The sequence below is a fragment of the Pelophylax lessonae genome (assembly GCF_965119305.1).
Source record: "Pelophylax lessonae genome assembly, chromosome: 5".
NCBI lineage: Eukaryota > Metazoa > Chordata > Amphibia > Anura > Ranidae > Pelophylax > Pelophylax lessonae.
In genome coordinates this window covers 563404511-563418078 of record NC_138772.1, presented here as the reverse complement: position 1 = coordinate 563418078, position 13568 = coordinate 563404511, and the positions used below count along the sequence as shown (strand labels likewise).

Sequence of the window (13568 nt, the reverse complement as noted above, 5' to 3'; positions counted from 1 at the left end):
TCTCCTCTGCCATAACGTGAGATGGAGGAGGTGTCTCCTCTGCCGTAACGTGAGATGGAGGAGGTGTCTCCTCTGCCGTAAAGTGAGATGGAGGAGGTGTCTCCTCTGCCGTAAAGTGAGATGGAGGAGGTGTCTCCTCTGCAGTAAAGTGAGATGGAGGAGGTGTCTCCTCTGCCGTAAAGTGAGATGGAGGAGGTGTCTCCTCTGCTGTAAAGTGAGATGGAGGAGGTGTCTCCTCTGCCGTAACGTGAGATGGAGGAGGTGTCTCCTCTGCCGTAACGTGAGATGGAGGAGGTGTCTCCTCTGCTGTAACGTGAGATGAAGGAATTGTCTCCTCTGCTGTAACGTGAGGTGGAGGAGGTGTCTCCTCTGCTGTAACGTGAGATGGAGGAAGTGTCTCCTCTGCTGTAAAGTGAGATGGAGGAGGTGTCTCCTCTGCTGTAAAGTGAGATGGAGGAGGTGTCTCCTCTGCTGCAAAGTGAGATGGAGGAAGTGTCTCCTCTGCTCTTACGTGAGATGGAGGAAGTGTCTCCTCTGCTCTTACATGAGCTGGAGGAGGTGTCTCCTCTGCTCTTACGTGAGCTGGAGGAGGTGTCTCCTCTGCTCTTACGTGAGCTGGAGGAGGTGTCTCCTCTGCTGTAAAGTGAGATGGAGGAGGTGTCTCCTCTGCTCTTACGTGAGCTGGAGGAGGTGTCTCCTCTGCTCTTACGTGAGCTGGAGGAGGTGTCTCCTCTGCTGTAAAGTGAGATGGAGGAGGTGTCTCCTCTGCTGTAAAGTGAGATGGAGGAGGTGTCTCCTCTGCTGTAAAGTGAGATGGAGGAGGTGTCTCCTCTGCCGTAACGTGAGATGGAGGAGGTGTCTCCTCTGCCGTAACGTGAGATGGAGGAGGTGTCTCCTCTGCTGTAACGTGAGATGAAGGAATTGTCTCCTCTGCTGTAACGTGAGGTGGAGGAGGTGTCTCCTCTGCTGTAACGTGAGATGGAGGAAGTGTCTCCTCTGCTGTAAAGTGAGATGGAGGAGGTGTCTCCTCTGCTGTAAAGTGAGATGGAGGAGGTGTCTCCTCTGCTGCAAAGTGAGATGGAGGAGGTGTCTCCTCTGCTGCAAAGTGAGATGGAGGAAGTGTCTCCTCTGCTCTTACGTGAGATGGAGGAAGTGTCTCCTCTGCTCTTACATGAGCTGGAGGAGGTGTCTCCTCTGCTCTTACGTGAGCTGGAGGAGGTGTCTCCTCTGCTCTTACGTGAGCTGGAGGAGGTGTCTCCTCTGCTGTAAAGTGAGATGGAGGAGGTTTCTCCTCTGCTGTAACGTGAGGTGGAGGAGGTGTCTCCTCTACTGTAACGTGAGATGGAGGAAGTGTCTCCTCTGCTGTAAAGTGAGGTGCAGGAGGTATCTCCTCTGCTGTAAAGTGAGATGGAGGAGGTGTCTCCTCTGCTGTAAAGTGAGATGGAGGAGGTGTCTCCTCTGCTGTAAAGTGAGATGGAGAAGGTGTCTCCTCTGCCATAACGTGAGATGGAGGAGGTGTCTCCTCTGCCGTAACGTGAGATGGAGGAGGTGTCTCCTCTGCCGTAAAGTGAGATGGAGGAGGTGTCTCCTCTGCCGTAAAGTGAGATGGAGGAGGTGTCTCCTCTGCCGTAAAGTGAGATGGAGGAGGTGTCTCCTCTGCCGTAAAGTGAGATGGAGGAGGTGTCTCCTCTGCCGTAAAGTGAGATGGAGGAGGTGTCTCCTCTGCCGTAAAGTGAGATGGAGGAGGTGTCTCCTCTGCTGTAAAGTGAGATGGAGGAGGTGTCTCCTCTGCCGTAACGTGAGATGGAGGAGGTGTCTCCTCTGCCGTAACGTGAGATGGAGGAGGTGTCTCCTCTGCTGTAACGTGAGATGAAGGAATTGTCTCCTCTGCTGTAACGTGAGGTGGAGGAGGTGTCTCCTCTGCTGTAACGTGAGATGGAGGAAGTGTCTCCTCTGCTGTAAAGTGAGATGGAGGAGGTGTCTCCTCTGCTGTAAAGTGAGATGGAGGAGGTGTCTCCTCTGCTGCAAAGTGAGATGGAGGAAGTGTCTCCTCTGCTCTTACGTGAGATGGAGGAAGTGTCTCCTCTGCTCTTACATGAGCTGGAGGAGGTGTCTCCTCTGCTCTTACGTGAGCTGGAGGAGGTGTCTCCTCTGCTCTTACGTGAGCTGGAGGAGGTGTCTCCTCTGCTGTAAAGTGAGATGGAGGAGGTGTCTCCTCTGCTCTTACGTGAGCTGGAGGAGGTGTCTCCTCTGCTCTTACGTGAGCTGGAGGAGGTGTCTCCTCTGCTGTAAAGTGAGATGGAGGAGGTGTCTCCTCTGCTGTAAAGTGAGATGGAGGAGGTGTCTCCTCTGCTGCAAAGTGAGATGGAGGAGGTGTCTCCTCTGCCATAACGTGAGATGGAGGAGGTGTCTCCTCTGATAAAATGTGAGATAGAGGAAGTGTCTCCGCTGCTGTTAAGTGAGATGGAGGAGGTGTCTCCTCTGCTAAAAAGTGAGGGGGAGGAGGTGTCTCCTCTGCTGTAACATGAGATGGAGGAGGTGTCTCCTCTGCCGTATCATGAGTTGGAAATGGAGGAGGTGTCTCATCTGCTTTAAAGTGAAATGGAGGAGGTGCCTCCTCTGCTGTAAAGTGAGGTTGGAGGAGGTGCCTCCTCTGCTGTAAAGTGAGGTTGGAGGAGACACCTCCTCTGCTGTAAAGTGGGGTTGGAGGAGGTGTCTCCTCTGCTGTAAAGTGAGATGCAGTGAATTCTCTGTCTTCTCCTGCAGGGGGTGCTCCTGAAGAGAAGTGGGAAATCTCTGAATAAGGAATGGAAGAAGAAATACGTCACGCTGTGTGATAACGGAGTGCTGACCTATCACCCGAGCCTGCATGTAAGTGCTGACTCCTCCCCCTTCCTGACCTATCACCCGAGCCTGCATGTAAGTCCTGACTCCTCCCCCTTCCGTCCATATACAATGTGATGTATATCACTCCCTTCTATATCAGGTATATACACTCACCAGGGTGTAGTATACAGTGGGGTGTAGTATACTGTGAGGTGTAGTATAGTGGGGTGTAGTATATAGCTGGTGTAGTATACAGTGGGGTGTAGTATACAGTGGGGTGTAGTATACAGTGGGGTGTAGTATATAGCGGGGTGTAGTATATAGCGGGGTGTAGTATACAGTGGGGTGTAGTATACAGTGAGGTGTAGTATACAGTGAGGTGTAGTATACAGTGAGGTGTAGTATATAGCAGGTGTAGTATATAGCAGGTGTAGTATATAGCAGGTGTAGTATACAGGGAGGTGTAGTATACAGGGAGGTGTAGTATACAGTGGGGTGTAGTATATAGTGAGGTGTAGTATACAGTGGGGTGTAGTATATAGTGGGGTGTAGTATACAGTAGGGTGTAGTATATAGCGGGGTGTAGTATACAGTGAAGTGTAGTATACAGTGAGGTGTAGTATATAGCAGGTGTAGTATACAGTGGGGTGTAGTATATAGCGAGGTGTAGTATACAGTAGGGTGTAGTATACAGTGGGGTGTAGTATACAGTGGGGTGTAGTATACAGTGAGGTGTAGTATACAGTGGGGTGTAGTATACAGTGAAGTGTAGTATACAGTGAGGTGTAGTATATAGTGGGGTGTAGTATACAGTGGGGTGTAGTATATAGTGAGGTGTAGTATACAGTAGGGTGTAGTATACAGTGAGGTGTAGTATACAGTGAGGTGTAGTATACAGTGGGGTGTAGTATATAGTGGGGTGTAGTATACAGTAGGGTGTAGTATATAGCGGGGTGTAGTATACAGTGAAGTGTAGTATACAGTGAGGTGTAGTATATAGCAGGTGTAGTATACAGTGGGGTGTAGTATATAGCGAGGTGTAGTATACAGTAGGGTGTAGTATACAGTGGGGTGTAGTATACAGTGGGGTGTAGTATACAGTGAGGTGTAGTATACAGCGGGGTGTAGTATACAGTGGGGTGTAGTATACAGTGAAGTGTAGTATACAGTGAGGTGTAGTATATAGTGGGGTGTAGTATACAGTGGGGTGTAGTATATAGTGAGGTGTAGTATACAGTAGGGTGTAGTATACAGTGAGGTGTAGTATACAGTGAGGTGTAGTATACAGTGAGGTGTAGTATACAGTGGGGTGTAGTATACAGTGAGGTGTAGTATACAGTGAGGTGTAGTATACAGTGGGGTGTAGTATATAGTGGGGTGTAGTATACAGTGAGGTGTAGTATACAGTGGGGTGTAGTATATAGCGGGGTGCAGTATTTAGCAGGGTGCAGTATATAGCGGGTTTCAGTGTATAGCGGGGTGTAGTATATTGTAAGAATATTTAATAATATCTCACACTCGTACTCCATTATGTCAGAATATTTATACTGCTCTGAATATAACAGTGTCTATTTATGGTTAATAAGCAAAGATCTGTGAGGAAGGAGAATCTTCACTTATTTCCACAAATCAATATGTAGCGAATTCTTTTTAATTGATTAATTTCTTTTTAAAAGCATATACCAATCTTAGTGAGTACAGTCTACAGTATGGAATATATATAAAATATTTATTCACAAGACATGTATTCACAATATATGATCAAAAATGGAAATGACACAAAGAAACAACTCTACATAAAATACAAACTAAAAACAATCAATGCAATGTGATGTTTAGCTCAATAATGAAAGTGAAAGTGAAACAAAGTGAAAGCAAGATTACCATTTCTCCAGGTATAGCATAAACCATAGGTAAGTATTCTATATAAACAGACCACAATTGTCTGCAAATCGCATAGCCGAAAGTCGTTCCACTGCAGATGGAGCGAGAATAAGCCATGCAAAACAGAAGACTAAATTCGCAATAATGTGCTAAATCTGATATTAACCACTTTACCACTAGAGCATTTTGCTGTCTTACGTCTGGGCCACTTTTTGCGATTTGGCGCTGTGCGACTTTAACTGACAATTGCGCGGTCGTGCGACGCCGTACCCAAACGAAATTGATGTCCTTTTTTTCCCACAAACAGAGCTTTCTTTTGGTGGTATTTGATCACCTATGCGATTTTTACTTTTTGCGCTATAAACAAAAAAAGAGCGTTTATTTTGAGAAAATAACAATATTTTTCACATTTTTTTATATGAAATTCCCCCCAAAAAAGATGTTAAAACCTATTTTTTTTTTAATTTTTGGCCAATTTGTTTTCTGCTACCTATGTTTGGTAAAAAAAATCGCAAAAGGCGTATTTTGATTGGTTTGCGCAAAAGTTATTGCGTTTACTAACAAAGGGAAAGATTTTTGTAATTTTTGGTGTTTTTTTTTTAACGCGTAATGGCGGCGATCTGCGATTTTTTTTGCGGGACTGCGACATTGCGGCGGACAGATCGGACCCTTGACTGACATTTTTGACACTTTTGGGGGTACCAGTGACATTACTGCAGTAATCAGTGCTATATATATGCACTGTTACTGTAAAAATGACACTGGCAGGGAAGGGGTTAACTTTATTGGAGAGGGAGGGGTTAATGTATGCCTGGTGCTTACTGACGTGTGGGGGGGAGGTGACTTTGTGAGACAGGGACAGATCGGATGTCCAGCTATGCTGAACAGTCCGATCTGTCACTCCCTGTCACTGAGGAGATCCGCCCGCTTGTGTTTACACAGGCGGGCGGATCTCCACACTAGATCCCCGACGATCGGGGCAGAGCAGCGGCTATCGCCGCTGCTCCTCCCCTGGCCCGACTCCCGCTGTGAATGAAAACAGCAGGAGCGCGCCTCCGGCGGCGCGCGAGCGCCACCTACAGGGGAGGAGTCTGACGACGTAGGTCTACGTTGTCAGACGGGAACGAGACACTTTGCCGCAGTACTATTACAGTACTTAGCGGTAAAGTGGTTAATAAAAATGTATAAAAACAAAAATCAGCTTTTTAGAGAAAAATCTACTATGGTTTATACGGCTGGGATTGTAATAACCCTAAAATATGCAATATAAAAAATATAAGGAAGGAAATAAACAATATTGAATAAAATCTAATAACATAGCAAGGCATATTTACCACACTTAAGAAGGCTGCTGGCTTCAAATGGTCGTTACCAGAGTCCTAAGATGGATGCCTTTCTTAAGATGGTGGTCAGTGAGGGAGGAGTTTCGTTTGGCGTCCCTCAAAGTTTCAGATGAATGATGGAGTATGTCTAAATGAGTCTATGTATAGATGTGAGTAGTGTGTGTGTTGCATGTGTAAGGTGTGTTGTCAGTAGTGTCCTGTCTAACATCTGGGTTCTTCTTTTATATGGTATGAACAAAGGGCTATAAAAATTACCATAAGTTAAACCCAGAGGGATGAAACATTATCCCCATTGGTTGGGATATTCTATACCTTAACTGGTGATGTCAAAGTCACACCTCTCCTGATTATTAACCCCATGTTTTGTATAATAAAATTAAAGGATGATTTCTCTATGTTTAAAATTGACTATAAAACACAACATAAAACTTTGTCCATACTCTCAGTACATACATAAATGTTCATCTAATCTCCATCATTCACCCTGACAAGTAATGCCATTTCAATAATTATATTTTTAATACAATATATATTTCTATATTGGAAATATCTAAATTATCCCAAGACTGCATTTGGTATTTCGTCCAAAGAGGGCAGTATTATACCATTCATTAGATTTTGTATTTAACAATATTAGAATATATTCTTATCTGATGACCTTTGACCTGTAGCTAGTGAAAGTCCATTAATTATTTGAATTCTGCCATTACTGTCAGACATCGCATCTGGTTTGTAGTATTTATGATACCTTGAACACTTAAACACAAACTTCTCTGAAATGAGGTAATTGGTGACGAGATATACATGTTCTTACACTTAAAAGAGATGTACTCTAAGTAAGACTACTACCATAAGAATATAAACCCAAAATGTGATATAACATTCCTAAATATATAGGTATATGCCTTACATAATATAATGACATAATTATGGCTAATATCCTCTCACGCATAATAATGTATCTTTAAAAACCTATATATAGTTCATTTTAAATGTCTGCTAGAGTATACTGGGGTATTGTCCATTGTTAAATAATTACAGACAGACTGGCATTACCATTAGGTCTTATCTGAAGAGACGTCTATGTAAATCTTATTTACGATCTTAAAAGAAATACAAAGACCTCTGTTGAAATTCTATTCTCTCTTGTAAGAGACATTTTACAACAGAACATATGAACTTTCCTTCACCTTCAACAAAATGAACGCTGCACTGTTCAGCATCATAAGATGGAATATACATGGCTTTTTAAATCCATTTTTATTCTATTAGTTAATCACCCCTAATAATCCTGACAATATTGTGGGGTGCAGTATATTGCGGGGTGTAGTATATTGTGGGGTGCAGTATATAGTAGGGTGCAGTATATTGCGGGGTGCAGTATATAGCAGGGTGCAGTGTATATCGGGGTGTAGTATATAGTGGGGTGCAGTATATAGCGGGGTGTAGTATATAGCGGGGTGCAGTGTATACCTCACAGTACGGCGGAGCGATGTTCCACTTTCCTCTCTCTCTCATCTGGCAGTAATTAGATTGTTTAGAGAAGGTAATTGATCGTCTGCTAATGATTGTTAATGACTCCTCCAATGAAAGCGTTTTGAGCAGGAAATGAGAATCTACTAATTACTGACCCAGAGAGTCTCCTCTCCGCACAGAAATCCGGAGAATAAGCCCGCTCCTCTTCATCCATCTTCATACTGTGGCAACCCCACCGACCCTCCTCTACCCACCCCACCGACCCTCCTCTACCCACCCCACCGACCCTCCTCTACCCACCCCACCGACCCTCCTCTACCATGTACTCTTCTCACCAATCCTCCTCTACCCTGTACTCTTCTCACCGATCCTCCTCTACCCTGTACTCTTCTCACCGATCCTCCTATACCCTGGATAGGACAATGGGGGTTGTATATACACCTCAGGGACAGGGGATGGGGGGTGTATATACACCTCAGGGATGGGGGGTGTATATACATCTCAGGGACAGGGGATGGGGGGTGTATATACAACTCAGGGATGGGGGGTGTATATACACCTCAGGGACAGGGGATGGGGGTGTATATACACCTCAGGGACAGGGGATGGGGGGTGTATATACACCTCAGGGACAGGGGATGGGGGGTGTATGTACACCTCAGGGACAGGGGATGGGGGGTGTATGTACACCTCAGGGACAGGGGATGGGGGGTGTATGTACACCTCAGGGACAGGGGATGGGGGTGTATGTACACCTCAGGGACAGGGGATGGGGGTGTATATACACCTCAGGGACAGGGGATGGGGGTGTATATACACCTCAGGGACAGGGGATGGGGGTGTATATACACCTCAGGGACGGGATGGGGTGTATATACACCTCAGGGACAGGGGATGGGGGTGTATATACACCTCTGGGGATAGGGGTGTATATATACCTCAGGGACAGGGGATGGGGGTGTATGTACACCCAGGGCAGCCATCAGAAATTTTGAGGTCCCTTACACAGTTTTAGGCCTGGGCCCCCCCTGGGCCTGACCACCAACACTCCCCAGGGCACGCCTACCATTTCGTCATCCTCCTCCAGTCCCATGTCCTCCTGCTCCAGTCCCATGTCCTCCTGCTCCAGTCCCATCGCCTCAATCTCAGGAACATAAAGGGGAACAGTTCTAGTAAATGCCGCTCCTCCTGTCCAGGAGTGAACAGCTGGAGAACGGGTGGGTGGGGCCTACAGCGGGGCAAGACCGCCCACATAGTGCCAGTCTGCGGAGAATGGCAGAGCTTGCAATTGAATGGTATTGCAAGGACAGCTGGCAACCCAGCTGGCCAAGTTTGGGGCCCCTCGGGACGCCTGGGCCCCCTACATGTGTATGGGCTGTACCCCCTTGATGGCAGCCCTGTGTACACCTCAGGGACAGGGGATGGGGGTGTATATACACCTCAGGGACAGGGGATGGGGGTGTATATACACCTCAGGGACAGGGGATGATGGTGTATATACACCTCAGGGACAGGGGATGATGGTGTATATACACCTCAGGGACAGGGGATGATGGTGTATATACACCTCAGGGACAGGGGATGATGGTGTATATACACCTCAGGGACAGGGGATGGGGGGTGTATATACACCTCAGGGGATGGGGGTGTATATACACCTCAGGGGATAGGGGTGTATATACACCTCAGGGATAGGGGTTTTTATACACCTCAGGGACAGGGGATGGGGGTGTATATACACCTCAGGGGATGGGGGTGTATGTACACCTCAGGGACAGGGGATGGGGGTGTATATACACCTCGGGGACAGGGGATGGGGGGGTGTATATACACCTCAGGGATGGGGGGTGTATATACACCTCGGGGACAGGGGATGGGGGGGTGTATATACACCTCAGGGGATGGGGGTGTATATACACCTCAGGGACAGGGAATGGGGGGTGTATATACACGACAGGGTAGTGGGGGCGGGGGAAAGGAACGACTACTCCCGAGGTTACACTGAACCCCGAATCTTCCTCCTCCAGGATTACATGCAGAACATTCATGGAAAGCAAATCGATTTACTGAGAACCACGGTGAAGGTTCCGGGGAAGAGACTGCCGAGAGCCGGAGGACCCAACAGCCAAATCCAGGGACAAACAGGTGAGACTGCACCCCAATATATACACAGGACACTGCACCCCAATATATCCCCATATACACACAGGACACTGCGCTGCACCCCAATATATCCCCATATACACACAGGACACTGCGCTGCACCCCAATGTATCATATACACACAGGACACTGCGCTGCACCCCAATATATCCCCATATACACACAGGACACTGCGCTGCACCCCAATGTATCATATACACACAGGACACTACGCTGCACCCCAATATATCCTCATACACACAGGACACTGCGCTGCACCCCAATATATACACAGGACACTGCACCCCAATATATCCCCATATACACACAGGACACTGCACCCCAATATATCCCCATATACACACAGGACACTGCGCTGCACCCCAATGTATCCCCATATACGCACAGGACACTGCGCTGCACCCCAATATATCCTCATATACACACAGGGCACTGCGCTGCACCCCAATGTATCCCCATATACGCACAGGACACTGCGCTGCACCCCAATATATCCTCATATACACACAGGACACTGCGCTGCACCCCAATGTATCCCCATATACGCACAGGACACTGCGCTGCACCCCAATATATCCTCATATACACACAGGACACTGCGCTGCACCCCAATGTATCCCCATATACGCACAGGACACTGCGCTGCACCCCAATATATCCCCATATACACACAGGACACTGCACCCCAATATATCCCCATATACACACAGGACACTGCGCTGCACCCCAATATATCCCCATATACGCTCAGGACACTGAGCTGCACCCCAATGTATCCCCATATACGCACAGGACACTGCGCTGCACCCCAATATATCCTCATACACACAGGACACTGCGCTGCACCCCAATATATCCTCATATACACACAGGACACTGCGCTGCACCCCAATGTATCCCCATGTACGCACAGGACACTGGGCTGCACCCCAATATATCCTCATATACACACAGGACACTGCGCTGCACCCCAATGTATCCCCATGTACGCACAGGACACTGCGCTGCACCCCAATATATCCTCATATACACACAGGACACTATGCTGCACCCCAATATATCCTCATACACACAGGACACTGCGCTGCACCCCAATATATCCCCATATACACACAGGGCACTGCGCTGCACCCCAATGTATCATATACACACAGAACACTTCACTGCACCCCAATATATCCTCTTATACACACGACACTGCGCTGCACCCAAATATATCCTCATACACACACAGGACACTGCGCTGCACCCCAATATATCCTCATAAATTGGTTTTCCTGCATTTTTTTGTGTTTGGGTTTTATCTCTCCCCCTCGCCTCTCCTCTCTCTCCAACTCCTCCCCCTTTCTCTCTCCCTCCCTTCCCACTCCCTCTCTCCCTCCCCCCTCCTCACTCCCCTCCCCTCTCCCCTCTCTCTCCCACTCCTCCCCCTCCCCTCTCTCTCTCTCTCCCACTCCTCCCCCTCCCCTCTCTCTCCCACTCCTCCCGCTTTCTCTCTCCCTCCCTTCCCCCTCCCTCCACTCCCTCTCACTACCCCCTCCCTCTCACTCCCCCTTCCCCCTTTTTCTCTCCCTCCCTTCCCCCTGCCTCCTCTCCCTCCCCCTCCCTCTTTCCCCCCTCTCTCACCCTTTCTCCCACCCTCTCTCTCTCTCCCTCCCACTCTCTCTCTCTCTCCCCCCTCCCTCACACTCTCTTTCTCTCTCTCCCCCCTCCCACTCTCTCTCTCCCCCTCCCTCCCACGCTCCCTCTCTCCCCTCCCCCCTACGCTCCCTATCCCCACAGCCTCCCTTCGGCCCTCTCACCCTCTCTCTCTCCCTCCCTCCCTCCCACTCTCTCTCACCCTCTCTCTCTCCCTCCCACCCTCTCTCTCTCCCTCCCACCCTCTCTCTCTCCCTCCCACCCTCTCTTTCTCCCTTCCAACCCTCTCTCTCTCTCTCTCCCTCCTCCTCCCTCCCACCCTCTCTCTCTCCCTCCTCCTCCCTCCCACCCTCTCTCTCTCCCTCCTCCTCCCTCCCACCCTCTCTCTCTCCCTCCCACCCTCCCTCCCACCCTCTCTCTCTCTCTCCCACCCTCCCTCCCACCCTCTCTCTCTCTCTCCCACCCTCCCTCCCACCCTCTCTCTCTCTCCCACCCTCCCTCCCACCCTCTCTCTCTCCCACCCTCTCTCCCTCCCTCCCACCCTCTCTCTCTCTCTCCCTCCCACCCTCTCTCTCTCTCTCTCCCTCCCACCCTCTCTCTCTCTCCCTCCCTGCCACCCTCTCTCTCTCTCTCTCTCCCTCCCTCCCACCCTCTCTCTCTCTCCCTCCCACCCTCTCTCTCTCTCCCTCCCTCCCACCCTCTCTCTCTCTCCCTCCCTCCCACCCTCTCTCTCTCTCCCTCCCTCCCACCCTCTCTCTCTCTCTCTCTCTCTCCCTCCCTCCCACCCTCTCTCCCTCCCACCCTCTATCTCTCCCTCCCACCCTCTATCTCTCCCTCCCACCCTCTATCTCTCCCTCCCACCCTCTATCTCTCCCTCCCACCCTCTCTCTCTCCCTCCCACCCTCTCTCACCCTCTCTCTCTCCCACCCTCTCAATCCCTCCCTCCCACCCTCTCTCCCTCCGACCCTCCTTCCCACCCTCTCTCTCCCTCCCTCCCACCCACCCTCTCTCTCCCTCCCACCCTCTCTCTCCCTCCCTCCTTCCCACCCTCTCTCTTTCTCCCTCCCTCCCACCATTCCTCCCTCCCACCCTCCTTCCTCCCTCCCACCCTTCCTTCCTCCCTCCCTCCATCCTCCCTCCCACCCTTCCTTCCTCCCTCTCTCTCTCCCCCTCCCTCCCTCCCCTCTCTCTCTCCCCTCTCTCTCTCCCTCCTCCCTCTCTCTCTCTCTCTCCCTCCACCCTCTCCCTCTCTCTCTCTCCCTTCCACCCTCTCCTCTCCCTTCCACCCACCCTCCCTCCCTCCCTCCCACCCTCTCCCTTCCACCCACCCTTCCACCCTCTCTCCCTCCCACCCTCTCTCCCTTCCACCCACCCTTCCACCCCTCTCTCCCTTCCACCCTCTCTCCCTTCCACCCTCTCTCCCTTCCACCCACCCTCCCACCCTCTCTCCCTTCCACCCACCCTCTCTCCCTTCCACCCACCCTCCCTCCCTCTCTCCCTCCCACCCACTCTCTTCCTCCACCCTCTCTTCCTCCCACTCTTCCTCCCACCCTCTCTTCCTCCCACCCTCTCTTCCTCCCACCCTCTCCTCCCACCCTCTCTTCCTCCCACCCTCTCTCTCTCTCTCTCCCTCCCTCCTCCTTCCCACCCTCTTCTCCTCCCACCCTTTCTTCCTCTCTCCCTCCCACCCTTTCTTCCTCTCTCCTCCCACCCTTTCTTCCTCTCTCCCTCTCTCCTTCCCTCTCTCCCTCTCTCCTTCCCTCTCTCCCTCTCTCCTTCCCTCCCTCTCTCTCTCTCCCTCCCTCCCTCCCTCTCTCTCTCTCCCTCCCACGCTCTCTCTCCCTCCCACGCCTCTCTCCCTCCCTCCCTCCCTCCCTCCCACGCTCTCTCTCCACCCTCTCTCTCTCCCTCTCTCTCTCCCTTCCACCCTCTCTCCCTTCCACCCTCTCTCCCTTCCACCCTCTCTCCCTTCCACCCTCTCTCCTCCCTTCCACCCTCTCCACCCTCTCCTCCCTCCCTTCCACCCTCACTCTCTCCCTTCCACCCTCACTCTCTCCCTTCCACCCTCACTCTCTCCCTTCCACCCTCACTCTCTCCCTTCCACCCTCACTCTCTCCCTTCCACCCTCACTCTCCCTCCCTTCCACCCTCACTCTCCTCCCTCCACCCTCACTCTCTCCCTCCCACCCTCACTCTCTCCCTCCTCCCACCCTCAATCCCTCCTCCCACCCTCACTCTA

General features: G+C 50.4%; 1 protein-coding gene across 4 annotated transcripts in view; it reads left to right on the top strand.

Annotated features, from left to right (window-relative positions):
- The window catches only part of AGAP3 (ArfGAP with GTPase domain, ankyrin repeat and PH domain 3), a 173455-nt gene that overhangs the window by 150628 nt on the left and 9259 nt on the right, over nt 1-13568 (top strand). For all 4 annotated transcript variants that reach the window (XM_082258236.1, XM_082258235.1, XM_082258234.1 and 1 more), the window contains exons 10-11: nt 2767-2871; nt 9557-9674. In XM_082258236.1, the coding sequence (XP_082114362.1) occupies nt 2767-2871; nt 9557-9674 (223 nt within the window). The remainder of the gene's footprint in view (nt 1-2766; nt 2872-9556; nt 9675-13568) is intronic.